Source organism: Chaetomium tenue, assembly GCF_020726465.1.
Source record: "Chaetomium tenue strain MPI-SDFR-AT-0079 chromosome Unknown F5144scaffold_2, whole genome shotgun sequence".
Taxonomy (NCBI): domain Eukaryota; kingdom Fungi; phylum Ascomycota; class Sordariomycetes; order Sordariales; family Chaetomiaceae; genus Chaetomium; species Chaetomium tenue.
Window position 1 is genome coordinate 2752027 of NW_027117330.1, and position 18039 is coordinate 2770065.

General features: G+C 57.3%; 8 protein-coding genes across 8 annotated transcripts; 6 read left to right on the top strand and 2 right to left on the bottom strand.

Annotated features, from left to right (window-relative positions):
• The first annotated feature begins 130 nt into the window (after nucleotides 1–130).
• On the top strand, nucleotides 131–1702 carry F5144DRAFT_505963 (uncharacterized protein). Its single transcript, XM_066786458.1, has 2 exons — nucleotides 131–719; nucleotides 791–1702. The coding sequence occupies exons 1-2, from the start codon at nucleotides 368–370 to the stop codon at nucleotides 1471–1473; spliced, it is 1035 nt and encodes a 344-aa protein (XP_066646591.1). The 5' UTR covers nucleotides 131–367; the 3' UTR covers nucleotides 1474–1702.
• Nucleotides 1703–2053: 351 nt separating this feature from the next.
• Nucleotides 2054–3531, top strand: F5144DRAFT_618682 (uncharacterized protein; the record flags this gene model as incomplete). The annotated part of the gene is made up of 2 exons (XM_066791928.1): nucleotides 2054–2300; nucleotides 2363–3531. 2 exons carry the CDS (start codon nucleotides 2054–2056, stop codon nucleotides 3529–3531), a joined length of 1416 nt encoding a protein of 471 aa, XP_066646592.1.
• A 539-nt stretch (nucleotides 3532–4070) lies between these two features.
• F5144DRAFT_505970 (uncharacterized protein) lies at nucleotides 4071–5458 on the top strand. The gene is made up of 2 exons (XM_066786459.1): nucleotides 4071–4617; nucleotides 4671–5458. Exons 1-2 carry the CDS (start codon nucleotides 4309–4311, stop codon nucleotides 5421–5423), a joined length of 1062 nt encoding a protein of 353 aa, XP_066646593.1. The 5' UTR covers nucleotides 4071–4308; the 3' UTR covers nucleotides 5424–5458.
• A 430-nt stretch (nucleotides 5459–5888) lies between these two features.
• On the top strand, nucleotides 5889–6964 carry F5144DRAFT_120377 (uncharacterized protein). Its single transcript, XM_066782208.1, has 3 exons — nucleotides 5889–6266; nucleotides 6328–6602; nucleotides 6651–6964. The coding sequence occupies exons 1-3, from the start codon at nucleotides 6003–6005 to the stop codon at nucleotides 6844–6846; spliced, it is 735 nt and encodes a 244-aa protein (XP_066646594.1). The 5' UTR covers nucleotides 5889–6002; the 3' UTR covers nucleotides 6847–6964.
• Nucleotides 6630–9948, bottom strand: F5144DRAFT_641703 (FAD dependent oxidoreductase-domain-containing protein). Its single transcript, XM_066792776.1, has one exon. The coding sequence runs from the start codon at nucleotides 9776–9778 to the stop codon at nucleotides 7082–7084; it is 2697 nt and encodes an 898-aa protein (XP_066646595.1). The 5' UTR covers nucleotides 9779–9948; the 3' UTR covers nucleotides 6630–7081.
• A 2321-nt stretch (nucleotides 9949–12269) lies between these two features.
• F5144DRAFT_599704 (major facilitator superfamily domain-containing protein) lies at nucleotides 12270–13891 on the top strand (the record flags this gene model as incomplete). The annotated part of the gene is made up of 3 exons (XM_066791026.1): nucleotides 12270–12394; nucleotides 12460–12842; nucleotides 12918–13891. 3 exons carry the CDS (start codon nucleotides 12270–12272, stop codon nucleotides 13889–13891), a joined length of 1482 nt encoding a protein of 493 aa, XP_066646596.1.
• A 901-nt stretch (nucleotides 13892–14792) lies between these two features.
• Nucleotides 14793–15770, top strand: F5144DRAFT_618686 (class I glutamine amidotransferase-like protein; the record flags this gene model as incomplete). Its single annotated transcript, XM_066791929.1, has 2 exons — nucleotides 14793–15308; nucleotides 15374–15770. 2 exons carry the CDS (start codon nucleotides 14793–14795, stop codon nucleotides 15659–15661), a joined length of 804 nt encoding a protein of 267 aa, XP_066646597.1. The 3' UTR covers nucleotides 15662–15770.
• A 24-nt stretch (nucleotides 15771–15794) lies between these two features.
• F5144DRAFT_618687 (uncharacterized protein) lies at nucleotides 15795–18035 on the bottom strand. The gene is made up of 3 exons (XM_066791930.1): nucleotides 17723–18035; nucleotides 16134–17593; nucleotides 15795–16103 (listed from the first exon to the last, which is right to left on the bottom strand). The coding sequence occupies exons 1-3, from the start codon at nucleotides 17931–17933 to the stop codon at nucleotides 15993–15995; spliced, it is 1782 nt and encodes a 593-aa protein (XP_066646598.1). The 5' UTR covers nucleotides 17934–18035; the 3' UTR covers nucleotides 15795–15992.
• Nucleotides 18036–18039: the final 4 nt, after the last annotated feature.

The window sequence follows — 18039 nt, forward strand, 5'->3', positions numbered from 1 at the left end:
CGGGGCAATTGCTCGGCGCGCCCGCTATGGTCGGGTGCGGAGCAGCGTCCGGCCCGTTGCTCTTTGATGTTGTGTAACTGCTGGCTTAAAACATTCCACCACAGCAGCCCGACACTCTGCTGCTCTATCTTCTGGTTTATCCTTCCCCATCGTCTTTCTCCTTCCGGCCCAAAAACGCCACCTCAGCCTTCAGAGACAAACACAGGGTGATTCTTTTATTTTACTGATTCTCTCTTCGAATAATACCACCCGCACACTGCACAGCACCCACCACACCACAACTGTCACACCATCCGATCCGAAAATAAAAATAAAAATAAAATACAAGACATCGTTCAAAAAAACACACCCCGAGCCCGAATTCACAATGGCCTCTCTAGAGCACATCCGGTCTTCCAACTCCAAGATTTCGACCACTCTCCGGCCGGGTCTCGTCGCTGTTTTCGCCGGCGCCACAAGTGGCATCGGCGAGTCGGCGCTGAGGCAGTTCGCCAAAAATGCCATCAAGCCTCGTATCTACTTCCTTGGCCGATCCAAACAGTCCGGAGACCGCGTCCGCGCAGAATTGAAGAAGCTGAACCCCGACGGAGAGTACATCTTCATCAGCGTCGACGTCAGCCTCCTCCGTTCCGTCGACGATGTCTGTCGCCAGATCAAGGAAAAGGAAACTGCCATCAACCTTTTGTTCCTGAGCACCGGGACAATGATTTCTGGCCAAGGTGAGTGCGCGACGCCGTGTTGGACTAAACCCACCCAAAGGAAGCCGAGCTGACCCATTTCTCTCCTATAGACACTGAAGAAGGACTCAACTACGCGACCGCCGTGGCATACTTTGCCCGCCTCCGCTTTACCGTCAACCTCCTCCCACAATTGCAGAAGGCGACCGACCTGCGCCGCGTCGTGTCCGTCATGGCGGGCACGAAGGAAGGCCCCATCAACATGGACGACCTGGACGGGCGAACCACCAACATGTTCACCCCGAGCGGCCGCGGCCACTTTTGCTCCATGATGACCCTCTCGCTCGAGGCCATCGCCAAGACCGCGCCGAGCGTCTCGTTCGTCCACGACTACCCAGGCTTTGTCAAGACCAACATCGGCAATGATGTCAAGGGCTTGACTTTCGCCATCATGAAGGCCATCTGGGAGGCCGTCACCCTGGTCATTGGGCCCTTTCTCGCCACTCCCTTTGACGAGGCCGGAGAGCGGCAGCTGTTCTTTGCGACGAGCGGCAGGTTCCCCGGCGGCGGCGACGGTAGCGCCGCCGGTGTCCCGGTGCCCGAGGGTGTCAAGGTTGCGCAGGGGACTGACGGGAACCTCGCCAGTGGCGTCTACTCCATCACCAACCACGCTGAGACTGCACCGGTCAAGGTAGACCAGCTCTTGGAGAAGTTCAGGAAAGATGGCACCGCCCAGAAGGTGTGGGCTCAGGTTCAGAAGGAGTTCATTCGGATCACGGGGGTGGCTTCTATGTAATCAGGATCAGAACAGTAAAACTTCCCAAGATTGACACCGGGCGTTGTATCATGCATGTACGACAGGGCGGGTTTCTGAGGAGGATTCTTTCTATTCCCTTTGTTTAGATACCTCGTAATTACCTAGGTACCTAGGTACCTACTACCTTGGACACGTTTTTCCTTATCAGCTGAACATTAGCTCAGAGTTCAACCTCAAATCATTTCTAACAATAAACGATGCCTCCCCGCTCTGCGTGTCTAGCCTCTGCCCCGACCCCCACGGTGGCGCACATCCCATCCCTTTTAGCTGCAACCCGGGAACTGTCTCAACTTTATGCCTTAGCCGTCTGACCAGTCGGCCTTACTTGCTAAGACCTGACTACTGCGGCGTAACCGGAACGAGGCTCTCCGCCCGGACTTTACTGGCCACAGAATCAAGTTCGGAGTACGACGGTGTCCGAGAGGAACGCCAGGTACCATATCGCATGTGTTTACTTAGGTACAAAAGAGCACACAGTAGCTTATATGTGCCTGAGCGGAGACCCCCGCCACAACGCCATCCTCTTCTTCGCTTTGGTTCCTCAGATAGCCGATCCACGATGTCGTCTTCTGGTTTTGCCCGGTGCCTCGTCGCCGCCCTGGGCGGCAACTCTAGCCTTGTGGCGTTCCCCTCTGACGGCAATTATTCTGCCCTTGTTGCCCCCTATAACCTGGACTTTCCCGTGGTTCCCGCCGCTGTTGCCTTTCCGACTACGGCCTCTCAGGTTTCTGACCTTGTGAGTTGCGCCGTTGAGTCGGGCTACAAAGTACAGGCCAAAAGCGGTGGCCACAGCGCTGCCAACTTTGGTAGGAGTATTCCCTTTGATCGTGACTGTAAAACGGGACGTCCTGACATACATGTAATGCAGGATCAACCACCGGAGAGTTGTCGATCAATCTCCAAAACCTGCGGCACTTTTCCATGGACTCCTCGACCTTTGTGGCCGAGATCGGGCCCGGTTTCCGATTGGGAGAGGTCGACGAGCTCACGTACAACGCCGGGCAGCGGTTCATCCCGCACGGTGCCAGCGCCGACGTTGGCGTAGGGGGCCACGCCACTGTTGGCGGCGCCGGCTACACATGGCGTCGGTACGGAATGATGATTGATCACCTCAGAGAAGTGGAAGTCGTGTTGGCAAACTCGACCATTGTCAGGGCTTCTGCATCTCACAACCCTGATCTCTTCTTCGCGATTCGGGGCGCTGGAGCCGGCTTTGGCATCGTTACCGAGTTTGTCTTCAACACGCTCCCTGCTCCGCCGCAGACGGTTAGTTTCTCGGCCTTCTGGAACACCACCGACACGGCCACAAGGGCAGAGGTTTTCAAGGCGTGGCAAGCCTGGACACTGGACGACAACCTCCCCATAGAAATTCAGAGCATCGTCGCAATCACCCAGGACACCATCCTAATCGCGGGAGCGTACTTTGGAGGAACGCTGGACGATCTCCACGACCTCGGGCTTCCGGAACTGTTCCCCCCAGCCCAAAATTACACCGCCCAGTCCTTCACCAACTTTCTCGAGCTCTCCCAGCTCTGGGCCGGGCAGGTTAGCCCACCCGGCGCCCAAACCTCCTCGTCCTTTTACATAGAATCCATAGTCTTCCGGCCCGAGACAACCATCCCGAACACCGTCGTGGACCAAGTGTTCGAGTATATCGCCACGACGGAGAGCGGAGCCGAGCACTACGACATCGAGATCGAGGCCGGCGGCGGACAGAACGCCGCCGTCGCCGCCTCGGCCACCGCGTTCCCGCACCGTGACGCCACATTCATCGTGTTCACCTCTGCATTTACCGAAGGCAACGTCACGCCGACAACCTCGGGCTTCGTCCACGGCCTCCACACCCTGCTCAAGAGCGGCCACCCAGACGAATACTACGGCCAGTATGCGGGCTTCGTCACGGGGAGGCAGGATCCCGACGAGGCGAGGCGCGGTTTCTGGGGGACCAACCTGCCGAGGTTGGGGCAGATCAAGGCGGCATATGACCCTCGCGATGTGTTCCATAACGACCAGAGCGTGCTGCCGTCGTTCTGCTGAGGCTTGGTACGGCATTTATGTTTCTCTTCTTAGTCTCCCCTGGAGCACTTGATGTTGAGTTGGCTTCATTCGCCACTGCAGACGGACACCCGTCTTTCTACATTGGTTGAGGCTTTCTACATTGGTTGAGGGGGTGTCAGCTTCAAATGCATTTTGCAATTGAACATCACTTTATGTTATCAGCTCCGTCCTAGAGGTCGTCTCATTCATGTCCCCTTATGGAACAAACTTGCAATGATAACATAAACTCTGACCTTAATGCCACAACCATGCACCGCAGTGCTGATCAGCCCCTATGTTACTTCTTAAGGGAGGAAGGAGATGTGTGCCTAGCAGTGGCTAGCATACATACATGTACCTGTCGAGGCTTAGGATGCCGGCCCGTGATCCAACATAATAGAACCTCAGCTTAAGATGGTTCTTGACGAAACGGGCCGGCTGAAGGCGAGCTGAAAATATGCAACTCTGGCTGATGAAAAGGCCTCGGCCCGCCGTGCGAATTGTGCCCACTGTGTCCGCTGTGCCCGCCGTGCCCACCGTGTGCCGCTGTCTCAGGGGGCATTGTATAGTACATATGTACACCTCGGCCTAGCCCCCACGCGCGCTTCTCATCACAAACCTTCCAACACCCCACCGTTCATACCCTCTGTTTCTGCCGGTTTCAACAAACGGCTCGCACATTCTTTGGCGACTCAGAATCAGAAAGACGTATGATTTCGGATACCCGGATCCAAGCCAGCAGTCCCATTACGGTTTCTGTTCTTAAATTTCACAACCATGGCATCGACAAGTGGGACATCCCCATTCTCAATATCATTGAGCGGGGTCGAGGTGTTGGATGCGCAACACAGAGACGCCGTCACCCGCGCAGTTCTCCGACTCCTCGACACGGAAATTGCGGCGCAGACCTACAGTCAAATCATTGATGGCGTGCCCCTCTGCGGCGTTGCTCGAGGTGCGCAGGATTATCGGGTCCTCTTAGGCCACCCCCTTGAGAGCCATGTTGCTCTCTGCCCAGGTGTTGTGGACACAGCCATTCAATTCAGAGCCGACTTTAGCATGGAGACGTTGAAGTTTGACACAAAGGTCCCTCACGCATGCCCACTACACCAATCACCACAATTCTGATGGTTTGATAGTTACTTGAAGCATTCCAAGCGGCGACCCCGGATTCGCGTCCCTTTCAGCTTCGTCTCATCGAGCTCACAGCCGTGACTCTCCACCAGATTGCCGTTGTTTTGTACAAGCGGAACATGAGAATTCATGATCGGCACATCACCAACCCCAGGAATTCTGTTGATCAGTTAACTTGGTGGCGGCAAGCTGATGACGACGACGGGGACGACAGGTTCCCCCCAGTCTACCGACCCGAACCGTGGCCAACGCTCTTCACGCACCCCCAGTACTGCTCTCATCCCCAGTATCCCGACGGCCTTGCTGACAACGTGGGTTACTGGGCTGAAGACCAGATCTTTGGCGGTGTTGTTCTCTTCGACCGGTCGCAGCCGTGGAACACGCCAGCCGCCGACGTGCTGACATCTCCTGAGCCCAACCTCTATCTGCATCCTGCCAGATACGGTTTTACACGCCGCCTCTGGCAGGTCAAAGGCGAGGAACAACGGGCCCTGCTGGAGTTTCTGCGTTCTCCAGCCCCCGCGGCGTCCTCTTCCCAACCCGGGGACAACGGCCCTCTGCCCCTCCTGCCAACGTCGGATCACAGAGTACGCATTGATCCTCACTATGCCATGTTCCGCCACGGGGTTTATAGAGACATTTGGGAGCGCCCGGAACCCACAGACGAGGATTGCTACTTTTGGGATCGTCGCCCACGGAACTCAACCGATTACCCCGAGGTGGAGGATGAGTTCAGGAGGTGGGGGCTGGAGAAATAAAGCACGTTGGCCCAGCACCTGGATTTAATCGCGATTTAATATGCATGGCACTACCCGTATATGAGCCATGAGGACGGTCGGTCTTAACGGGTCGAAGCTCTCAAATGCGTGTTTTGGCTGCACACGTTGGTCTGGCAGTTACAGGCATCTCTACATATAGTAGTAGGCAACTTCCTTCATGTTTTTATTGTTTTGAAGGTACTGGAGACAGAGGGGGTTTGGGAACAGTAATGGCACAAATGGAAGCCCGCAAATTGCAATAGGTGCCAATTATGTTCTACTTAACTAACTGTTAACTCGAGGGTTTGCAAACATCGCCAAGAGCTAAGTTTGTGTTGAATTGAAACCCCCTTAACTTCCTAATTCGGGTTGCACCAGCGAGCCGGGAAGCCAATCTCCGAGCGAGTCTTGGCAAGCAGGATTTTGGGGGCTGCGGCTGCCTAAAGTCACGCCTGCGAACACCAAATGTAATTTCAATTTCCTATCTTCATCCCAATCAACATCAAGGGCGACAACGCCGATCGCAGTTATTGTACGTCTTCGTACTTACCTGCCCGGGTAGGTAGTTTTTGCTCTACGATGGATCCCCAGCCAGACCAGGAACGCACTGCCAGCACGCAAGCCACTGAACGGACACCGCTCCTGCCCCAAAATCAATCGAATTTAAGGCCACCGACCCGACCAGTGTCACGCGCCGTGATCGTTGGCCACTGGGTGACAGCGCTGGGTGGAATATTGGTTCTTATTCTGGCAGCCGCGGGTTATGCAATCAACGAATTCAGCCCGCGGGCGTACTACTTGAACTGGGCAATCCGAGACAACTTCCACAACACTTTCTTCGCTGTATGCCATACCCCCCATGCATCTCGTATCACTGACGGGGAAGTTGACAAGGTCTGCACAGGGAATCCTTTCTGCATCATGGGCTATCACCAATCTCGTGCGCGTCCGCCGGATCGGAATGCTGATGTCGGCCCTGGTAGCGGCGATAATCCATGCCGGCCTAGCAGTCTTCCTGGTGTTGATGCCCTTGCCAGGCGCCGATGCCCTCCTCCAAGTCCAACCATGCCGTCTCTATAACGGTGAGAGGGACGATGAGAGATTACGCACATGCAAGCAGTGGGCGGCGAAGTTCCATATCCTCCTGTGGACATATCTGATTGTGGCGTTCCTTCTTGGGTAGGTCTTGCGCCCGGGAGTTGTGGAGTTGTGTTAACAAGTTGCTAGATTTGCTCACGCGGCCCTCTTCGTCTCATCTTGCTTGTCTCCTTTCCGGAATCTCTCATGGCGACCCGATCTTAGCAATTGGAGCGTCCCGACTGGCCAGCTGTCGGTTGAATTCAATGTGAAATTTCTACGCCAGGAGCAACCATCTGCAGCTCCTCAAAATGCGGCCCCGGCCGTCAACGAGGCCGCGACGTGAGACCTGGAGGACATCTCTGGCGTTAAGAGAGAACTGCCTCGCGACCCTCGCAAAGCCTATTTAGCAGACGTCACATACAACACGGCTAGGGGCAGCAGACCATGTATTAATAGATCATGAAAGATACCTATTGTTGTTTTCTCCGAAGTACGACTATCCATTTTATTTCTAACCTTGCTTCAAAGCACCCGTTTTTTATCCCCCCCCCAACCCGCCTTCCAACCAGACATCACCCTCACGCAATCTTCTCCTTCGCCGTCTTCTTCAACAACCCGCCCACATTCACCTTCCACCACAGCGCCGCCTCCTTCCCCGGCGTGCGGTCCCTATGCCGGAACGTCGTCCCATCCCCCACCTGCGGCACAAACTCCAACCTCTCCCCCCGCGCAAACCTCCCAACATGCTCCACCACCCGATCAATCGCCGCCTCCAAACACTTCGTATACAACGTATCCTCACTATCCCCCGCCTCCACCACAGGATACACCCTATCCAGCACATCCCCGCCATCCAAACTCGCCGTCAACTGATGCAGCGTCGACGCCACCCTATCCACCCTCCCATCCCGCAACGCAAAAAACACACAATGATTCCCCTTATACTCGGGCAAATGCCCCGTATGCAGATTCACCATCAACCCCGCCCGCGCAATCAACTTCTTCCCAATATACTTCGTCCCGGACACGACCGTCAGCTCCGGCCGCCACCCCTCCACCGCCTCCCACACCTCTTTACTATTAATCGTATCCACCACCAGGTCCGGCGGCGGGGAGACATACCCCTCTGGGACCAGCCGGTCAAAGTGGGCGGCGCGCTGGCGCGCGTAGCCGAAGAGTTGGCGTCGCGCGCCGTGGTAGCGCTGCCACCACGCGTCGACGGTGCGGCCTTGGGCGGCCAGGTGGCGGAGTTGCCCGGCGTTGGGCTCGCTGATGCAGTGGTAGCCCGGGAAGGCTTGGTCCAGACGGTAGCGCAGGTAGCGGTGGTTGGGGCTGTCGGAGCAGATGAGCAGGAGGCGGAGGGGGGGTTGGGAGGAAGCTTTGAGGTCGATGCTGGAGGACACGGGGCTGGGGCTGCGCGATTTGTAGTTGGTGGTGGTGGTGGTGGTGGTGGTGGTGGTGGAGGGGGGGATCTTGCCGCGGTCCGGGTGGAAGAGGGTGTGGATGGGGTCGTGCTCGCCTTGGAAGGAGCGGAGGACCGCGCGTGCGATCCCGGGGGCTTGCGCGAAGCCGCCCGTGTTGTTGCCGCCGGTGATGATGAGCTGGCCGCCGCGGGCGGTGGGGATCTGCTCGAAGACTCCGAGGCCGGTGGGGGTGAAGGGGCGGACGCAGAACTTGCGGTGCCCGCCGGGGTACATGGCTGTCGGGCCGCGCTTCTTGGCCTCGGCGTAGCCCTGGGGGAAGTAGATGCGTGCCACCTCTTCGAGCTCGTCGTAGAGGGCGTTGAGTTCTTGGGAGTCGGGTGCTGGCCGGTCTAGGCCGACGTAGCCGTACCCGCCGCCGAGGATGAGGATGTCTTCGCCGGTCTGCTGGTCCTTGGCCACGGTGATGTTGATGTCTTCTACCTTGTGAGCGCGGCGGTGGATCTTCATGGAGTTGTGAATCTGCGGGTCCAGGTTCGGAAGTTGCAGCCAAATCCCCAGGACGCCTTGGATCAGGTTCTCGGATGCCGTTCCGTGCAGCAGTGCCGCTCCTGTGGTGCCCGGGCTCACCACGAAGTGATCTGCTTCTAGGCTTCCCTTTTGTGATTGCAAAAAGGTCACCTCGCCATCGGGGTTGCGTTGGACGCCCTGCACCTTGCAGTCCCAGATGAACTCCGCGCCCCGAGCGATGAGGTGGTTGATCAGCTTGGCGACGAAGAGGTGGATGTTCACCGTGAACCCCTCAGCGATGATACCTCCGGCTAGATGGTCCGACTCGGCGGCGGAGCGGAATCCCGGAAAGGACTTTAGGAGATCAGGGGTAGACGGGGCCTGCAGAAGCGAGCCCAGGCGGCGGTTGAGCGTGACGGACGCGTCCAGCGCGAGTGTCTCGACGTAGAGGCGCACGATGTCGTTGTGCAGACCCACGTCTTGGAACAGTTCAGGGGCCGTGTTCATGAGTTCCTTCCACAACTTCCAAGACTCGCAGTTGACCGAGTGGATGTTCTTCTTGAACATGGCCGCCATCCAGCCCGGGACGCGCTCGAAAGCGCCCACCCATGCCTGCTCGGCCGAAGAGAAATCCTTGGGATCCTTGACGCTCCAACCACCGCCCTGAACAGTTTTGCGGAAGATGGACTGCATGTCTTGGTAGATATCGCTGTTCTGCTCGTTGTAGTTGTCTGCCTCGGTGTGGGTGAACATCCGGGCATTGTGGCCGCCGCTCGTGACACCCAGGCTGGTCCAGTCCTTGGGTTGACATGCGCGGGGGTCGGGGGCCTGTTCCACGATGCGCACTTTGTAGCCGCGCTCAACTAGGAGCTGAGCGGTCATGAGATTCATGATACCTGCCCCCACGAGCACAACGGTCTGGGCGCCGTTGCTCTTGAGCCGATCAACATTGGCCCGGCGGCTCCCGGCGTTGGCGCGGGCTTGGGCGTAGAGCATCTCTGCTTCTCGGAGGATTGCCTCGTCTCTCTCTCTCACCGAGGCACCGGGCTGTTCCTCGGGGAAGGTGGATATCTCAGCCACGCGGCCCTTGGAATATTCTTGGAGGCGGGGAATGGCGTTGGCGTCCCGCACCAGCATTGACTTGGGGGTTTCAGGGGTTTGACTGAGCCACTGGTCCACCAGGTCGCTGGTTACTTCGTCGCCGTTGCATATCCACACATCCAGACCTTGGAGGCCGGCCAGGGTAAGAGAGACATCATGGCCGGCATCGCTGAAATGAATATAGTGAGGTTGCTTTGCCCCAGAAGAAAAGGAGGGAAGAGTAGTAGTGACGAAGAATCTCATATTTGCTCCGTATGTTATATGGCCGGGGCTTTGAACAAGGTGTCTATCATAGGAGAAGGCGTCCCCGAGTGCAGCCGAACTGTCAAGGAAAGGGGATTCATCCCTCGTTGAAAAGCACCGGCCTTATATACCATCATCGGCCTGCGGGAGAAGAGGAACACTCCGTCGGAGGCATCACATCTCCTGTCTACGAATGATTGCGTTTTCCTCGAGCCCGTGACGCAAGCGTGGAGAGAATCCTGCAGTCAGACGGATAACACCCCGTTCATCACCCCTACCCTTGGCGGCGTGGTGTCATTCGGATGGAGACAAATTCAGAGGTGATGAGGTAAGGAGCGCGGCTAGTACTTCTTGCCCGCCCGCTGTCTGCGCCTGAAAGGGCTAGAGGGAGGCACTCGTTGACCAGGTAGGGGCTGCATTCTTAGGCTGTTGATGGGGCGGGCATACTGGACATGAAATTCGGCACTGCCCCTGTGTCCCCTCCCCGTCTGGATTTGGTGTTGATCTACTCCGACTCTGGCAGCCTTATTCCTCAGCCTGTGGGGCTGGCAGCGTGTCGACTGGGATGGTGTGTAAGGTCGGATATAGAGAGGACTGGACGGAGACATGGAGGGTAGCATTCGGATTTACTACCAAGTATGTGATGTTTGGCGACACGGGAGCAAAAAAAAACGTAAAAGTAAAAAATAAGGTGTGGCAGTGGAGGCGGCGGTTACGGAAAGGAACCGCATCTCCGCGGCTGAGATGAGACAAGGAGGGGATGATATTGGGGCCACGGGGGGTGGGGGATGGATGGCCCAGGATGGGGGGATGGGGTGTGATGGTAGCCGCTGGGGATGGATGCATGCCTAAGTTTGGTTGACAACTTGGATGCTATCCATGCTGGCTACATTCTAACGTCCCGGACTGGAGTAGCACCGGGTCATGGGTGGCAATGGGTAACGATGAGTTGCGCTTCCGCCAGATCGATGCCCAGATCAGATCGCACCCTGCTCGCACCCCCGGCACGGCTTCTTGCGTCTGACAACCCCATCTCGGCCTGGGGCCAGGACGGATCCGATTTGTGGTAATTACCGCTTGGATTTGAAGCTGACGTCTGCTACACTAATGCAAAACTAAGGTGGAAGCGCGCGGTCCGGGCTTGTCGTCTCGCCTGATTTTCTTGGTGGCGGCCCGCTGCGGCCCGTTGTCGACTTTTCTATTAACGGTTGCGATTCCGTCCTTCGCCTATCGACTGTGTGATGTGCTCGGATCTGCTCTAGCAGCCCTGTCAACTTTCAAGCGACGAGCAGTGGCACCAGTGGGCCGTAAATCGGCACTTCACAGTACCTAGGTATTTAATTCTCCAATGCCCAGGCTGTTTAAGAACCACCACGTGTGAATCATAATGATCATGTTTTTCATCTCAATGTTTACATGTAGTTAGGCAGCTGCTGACGGGGTTAAGAGCGGAAAAAAGGGGACTTCGGGACGAGGAAGCACTGGCATGCAAGGGCAACAATCAGCAACAATCAGCCCCAGGGTCACAAGGTTCCATCCGTCAAGTCTTACTGTGACTTAGTAAGTGAGGTGATAATCCTGGGTTGACATTTTTCGAGAGCGAAGGAGGAGTTGAAGACCATGCAGACACGCAGTGGGATACTGTCCTGTCATTGGACTCATTGCTTGGTCTCGGCGTTAACGACAGCGAGTGAGAGAATGGCATGACAGAGGGAATCCTGTCACTATTGACCAAACACTTTGCTGACATAGACGGCCAGGACCCCGGAAGACGTGTGCGGTGGTGTGCTTCTGTTCCGTTGGACGTAACATCGGCTTGTAAAAAATTCAGGGGCTTGGCGTGTCTGAGACTGTGCAGGCTCTCCATGTGTTGTGTAACCCCAAGTATGAGCCTCTTTGCATAAAACCCGTCGTTCCTTTGCCGTTAGCGGTTGAATTTCCCTTCTCAGCTCAGACAAGCGAGTCGGGCCCCCCGGGGTTTTGCGGAATCTTCCACAGATTTGCTAGTTAGTAACTTCCCTAGTGTAGTTGTTCATCTTGCGCCCCCAAGGCCCCGTTTGTTTTTGTTAGTGACTCTGATTCTGACTCCCCGGGGACCCCCGCTTGTTGGCTTGTTGGCCGGCTCTTCCGCGACCCCTGACATCTGGACCCCCGCCTGACCGCCCTCCACTTTGGGGGAAACCGATTCCGACTTCTTCCTCTCCGATGACGGCAAGGAAGGCCAAGGTCGGGCCGGGAGAAGGCGCTTACTGTCTGTGTCTGTGATTCATCCTGCCCTTTGCGTGATCGCATCCCGAATCCCGAATTCGACATTGACCGCCCAGGCCCCAATCAGTCACCGGATGCCTCTTTCTGCACTCGGCGCTTCTTGTGGTGCAGTTGGCTGGCCACTTTCTTTTTTTTTTTTTTTACGAGGTTTCCTACCTACCTCGTCCAGCCTCGCTTTGGTCCAGTTCCGTTCCTTCGCCCCTGACATCGCGGCATGGCCAACATGGCACAAGAAACCCAAGCAGCCGACGACTGGCGGGGGCCCGATGACCCAGACTGCCCCTACAACTGGCCCATGTGGAAGCGCATCTACATGACCAGCATCCCGGCCCTGCTCTGCGTCAACGTGTACGTGAGGCCACCAGTCATGTTGCTCAACCCCAAAACACGTGTCGGCCTTCTGATTCATGCAGGTCCTTTGCGTCTTCCGTCTACACTTCCGGAGCCAACGATGTATCGCGGGAATTCAGCGTTTCTCATACAGAATCGCTGCTCGGCCTTTCGCTCTTTCTCTGGGCCCTGGGCCTCGGGGCCATCATTGCCGCCCCTGTCAGCGAGTACTATGGTCGTAGGATTGTCTATCTGACCACCGTTCCTGTTTTCGGTTTCTTTATTTTGGGTTCTGGGCTGGCACAAAACTTTGCGACCTTGATTGTCTGCCGTACTCTGGCTGGCCTTTTTGGGAGCGCCGTCGTTTCGGTGGGCGGAGGCACCAATGCCGACATCTGGGAGCCCGCGCGGGCGGGATTTGTTTATCCCTTCTACTTTGTGTCCCCCTTTCTCGGGCCGGCCTTTGGTATGTATGATGGATTCGATGACTCCATCCTCTCTCTCGTCGCATTGGTTATGTGGACTCTGCTAACCGTCTCAGGACCTGTCATTGGCGGCTTCCTCAGCGAAGCAAAAGGCTTCCGCTGGCTAGAATGGGTCATCCTGTTCATGGTGGCCTTTAACTACTTGTACGCTCTCCCGCAGTTTGAGACGTACAAGAAGACCATCCTCCAAAAGCGGGAACGCGACGAAAAAAAGCGATCTGACGCAGCAGCTTCCACGAGCTCGCCCAAGGTGGCCCTCCCCTCGAGCGCCGTGGTGCAGCGCATCGTCCTCAAGCCCTTCAAGATGCTCTTCGTCGAGTCCATCGTGCTCTTTATGACCATTTACATGGCCTTCAACTTTGCCGTCTTTTACAGCTTTTTCGCCGCCTTCCCCTACATCTTCGGCGGCGACAAGTACAATTTCACGTCCGGGGAGCAGGGTCTAACCTTCATCTCCATCGCCTTGGGCTGCGTAATCGGCTTCCTCGCCGTGGTTTACATCGACCGGCGCACCTACCCGGCACTGGAAGCCAGGTACGGCGTCGGTTCCGTCCCGCCCGAGTACCGCTTATACGGCGCCATGGTTGGCTCGGCCCTCAACCCGGCCAGCCTCTTCTGGTTTGGCTGGTCTGCCAACGCCGGTGCCTACTGGCCCAGCCCCGTGGTAGCCGCCGTGCCCTTCGCCGTCGGGAACATCATGGTGTACAGCAGCGGCGCGCTCTACATCATGAATGCCTACGGATCGCTGCACGGCGCAAGTGCCCTCAGCGCCAACAGTCTCCTTCGGTACGCGTTCGGAGGCGCGTTTCCCATGTTTACGGTACAGATGTTCTCATCGATGGGGATCGGCTGGGCTAGCAGCCTGCTGGGGTTTGTCTCGGTCGTGTTGGTGCCCGTCCCGTGGGTACTGTATAAGTATGGGAGGAGGATCAGGGCGCATTCTCAGTATATTACCATCAAAGATCCGGTTGTTGGCAACCAGGGCTCGGCAGAGGTGACGAGCAGTGAGGGAGAGGAGACGGGAGTCTAGATAAAAGGCGTTAGTTGTTCCGGCTTTAGAGAGCGGCCGTGGTTTGGATCAGGGCATTCGGCCGAGGACATGGTCAAGCGCGGGTGAGTTGCTTTTCAAGCACTTAGACAGGCAGTAGATATCAAAAGAGCAGCCTGGATCCTCAACGGCAGGCTGTTTGCGAGATTATAATAATACCATTTAGATGCTGCATCCCCAGCCAAACCTGGGGTATTGTCTAGGCCGGGTAGCCTAGACGTCAACCGAACGTTACCCCCACATTCTCCCCAGATCACAGCCAAGCCAAGGACAGTAACCCACATCATGCCGAGGTGCCCGACGTGCCTGACTGACGACATCCTCGTCCTCCGCAGATGGCATGCCGATCAAGGCGTCCACCCCCCCCCTCCCCCCTGTTCGACATGGCTTAAATATATGGCCAATGGGGCCTGACCCCGTTACGAGTGATCCACATGACCTCCACCAGTTTTACGGCCGGCCCGCTCCCGCTGACGTGAGACCCTGAACAGTGCGGTCGTCGGAGAGGTTCTCTTTCCGGACGCTGAAAGTTGCCTCTTCGGGATCCGAGCTCGCCAACCAAGGAACTATTAGACTATGTAAAACATTAGAAGAGCTCCAAACGGTACGATATCCCGGCGGCTATCCTAATCGCACAGAGACCAATCAAAATAAGCCGCATGTTTGGTCGTACCCGAGGAAGGAAGAGGTGTAATTCGGAACGCCCAGGGATGGATGACATGAAGGATTGAACCCAAACCATAGAGAAAAATAAGGGAAATAAAAAAAGGAGAACGGATACAACATAACCTCCCCAGCAAAAGAACTTAAAACAAAACAAACCAAAAAGAAATAAAAAAAGAAGAAAGAAAAACAGCCCAAATACTCCATACCAGTTGCCACCATGGGCCCAACCTCCGCACCACCCCCCCTCGACCCAACCCCCACCACCACCACCACCACCACCACCCTCCGCCTCGCCCTCCTCCTCTGCGACCAACCCCTCCCCCAAATCTCCACCCAAGTCGGCCAATTCGACACCATCTTCAGCACCCTCCTCCACGCCGCCTGCGCCAGCCTGACCCCGCCCCAAACCCTCGAATCCCAGCTCACCCTCAGCGCCCACGACGTCGTGCGCGGGGGGCTGTACCCGGACCCGGACGCCATCGACGCCGTGCTGATCACGGGCTCGCGCAGCGCCGCCTACGCCGACGACGCGTGGGTGGTGCGGCTGGCGGCGTTCGTGCGCGGCTTGTTGGAGGGGGGCCGCGTGAGGGTCATTGGGGTGTGTTTTGGGCATCAGATTGTGGCGAGGGCCTTGGGGGCGAAAGTGGCGCCCGCGCCGGGGGGGTGGGAGTTGTCGGTGACGGAGGTGCAGTTGAGTGAGGAGGGGAGGGGAGTGTTTGGGGGGGCGAGTTTGGTGAGTTTTGAGGCTTGGATGGTTGTTGGTGAGGGAGGCTGATTACTGACGTGGGTGGTGAATAGAAAATGTACCAGACACATCGTGATGCCGTCCTTGAGCTTCCCAAGGGCGTCACGCTGCTCGGCAGCACCGAGCAATGCCCGATCCAGGCCATGTACATCCGTGGCCGGCTCATCACGGTCCAGGGGCACCCCGAGTTCTCGCCGTTTATTATGACTGAGATGTTGCGAGCCCGGCACGGAGCAGGGGCTATCCCGGACGGGCCCTATGAAGATGCCATGAAGAGGGTTGGGGATCCGCATGACGGGGTGGCAATGGCCCGGGTCTTTTTGCGTTTTCTAAGGGAATGATGGATATAACGTCTTGCGTACACGGCGGGTTGCTGTTGTTATTACATGCTACTGGCTGGGCCACAACACTAGACACTAGACTGGGGGGGTAGATTAGCATGGGTCACGGGGAATTGAAAGGGTAGAACAGCACGGCGATAGAATAGTACGGCGATAGAACCAGGTACCAGTCCCAAGCAGAACGGAATAACACACTACTTAGCTATCGATTACAAACGTACCTAAACTACAGTTTCTTGCTACTCTATAACTGCGAACCACGGCTCGCCCCCCTTCTTTCCCAGTGTTTTACACGCCACTGCGCAAGCTCCATTCTCAAGACCACACCTCCTCAATACGGCCTCGCATGCAAGTATCCCACCCCCCCAGCCACAGCACCAGGACCCTCACCGGGCCGAAACTCCCGCATCGCCCTCGCCAGCCGAGCAAACACCTCCTCAGGCTCCGGCCGCCCAGCAGCAACCGCAGCAACCGCAGCACCAGCCAACTCCAACTTCTCCGCCACCCGATCCAGCAAAACCGCCAAATCCACCACCTCCCCGACCGCCGCCCGATCCCAGGCGGCATCCTCACACGTAACCGTCAGCCGGTGCAGCGCCACCGCACAATGCGCGAGCTGCGCCCACTGCACCAACGAAATCCCCCGGAAGCGCGCGGGCGGCGGGCTCAGCAGCGCGGCGGAGCAGGCCTGCACGGCGCGCACGCTCTGCCAGAGGTAGGCGACGCGCTCGTGCCGCGCCGAGGCGGTGGTGTCGGCGCCACTGCCGCTGCCGCTGCCGCTGCCGTTGTTGGTGCTGGTGCTGGTGTTGGTGCCGTCGCTGATGGTGGTGTCCCGCGAGCCGGCCAGGCGCGAGAACTGCGTGATCATGAGGGGCACCATGGCGCTCACGGCGTGGGTGGTTTCGCTGATGGTGAGTTCGGTGGCGTGGATGTGGGCGGTGAGGAGGTCGCGGTTGGGGAGGGTGGGGGAGAGGGAGGTTTGGAGGTCCTGGCGTTGGGTTTGGAGCGTGGTGAGCGCGATGATGGCTTGGAAGTTGGTCAGTTCGGTCACGGGGACCTGGCCTTGTTCGAGTTGCTGGTGTTGGTACACCTGGACTGACTTCTGTGCGAGTAGCTGCAGGCGGACCTGGATGGCGAGGGTGGAGTCGGTAGGGCAGCTTCGGTCATTGCTTATGGCGGCGAGTCCGTCGTCCATCTGCGGTGTCCATCGCAGTGCGTCTATTGCTTGGTCGCAGTACGCTGAGACCACAGAGCTCAGCGCAAAGCATGCCAGGACAGCGCGCTGCTGAGCTAGGAAATCCTCTCTCGACGCACGTCCTCCATCATCAGACGAGCCGAACCCAGGGGTAAATAGGGCCATGACGTGGGCGTCTGGGGCAGGGGGCCCGTCCATCCGTATCTCACAGGCCAGCAAGTTCGCTTGCGCCATGAGCCGTAGTAAGCTGCCCCCATTTAGGACGTGGTCCCAACCCCAAGAAATGTACGTCAAGAGAGCCAGCAGTAGGTCGATCCGGGTCGTGCTGGACTGGGTGTCGCGTCCCAACATATCCTTCATTATTCCCGCTTTCAGCGCCGTCCCTCGTGCCGCCTTTTCCTTCGCCGAGGACGACGCGACGCACATGATAGCGCGGAAAAGGAAGGGCCGATCGCACCGAAGTTGGTGGGCGCTAAGGCCGGTGGGAAGGTGGACAAATGGAAAGTGAGACAGCATGCAAGACCGGAACGTGGCGAGGAGAGCCTCGGCTTCCGTCCCGGAGAGCTGTGGTTCCAGGCCCGGGGAGTCCGACGTGGCCACGGCTTTTGGGGAAGCGCCCCGGCGGACGAGTTGTGGGCTGTCATCGTAATCACCATCATAATCGTCGTCATCATCACCGTGTCCGCCGTCTTGGGCTTCGTGCTCTGAAGTATAAAATTGATGTGCCGATTCTGCCCCTGAATGAGAATCAGCAGGCCTCGACTCCCTCGAGTCGCTTCCTGTTTGATTTGATGGGTGTGACTGTGACGCGTCGCCACCGATGACATTGCGGTTCTGTAGTTGTGAAATCAGACTGTCAAGCTTGCCTTCGAGATCGGCGATGCGGGATGCTGAGTTTTGTGTCTTGTCGATGGTGCGCCTCCGGATAGAATCAGACGGACGGCATTGTTTGTGAAGGCGGTGGCAGCGTTGGCAACCTTCACCGTCAGGGCGGGCAACGCATTTGCACTTGGCTTTGAAGCAGTTCGTGCAAGCAAGTCCGTAAGGGCCTAAATGACTAGGGCCTCGCCTTTCCATGGTGCCGTGATGCCGACCCCCCTTAGGATTTGTTTGGGGAGTGATGATGCGGTCATGGTCCGGCCTAACGTTCGAATTCAGGACCGGAATTGTCGGAGTCCGTGCC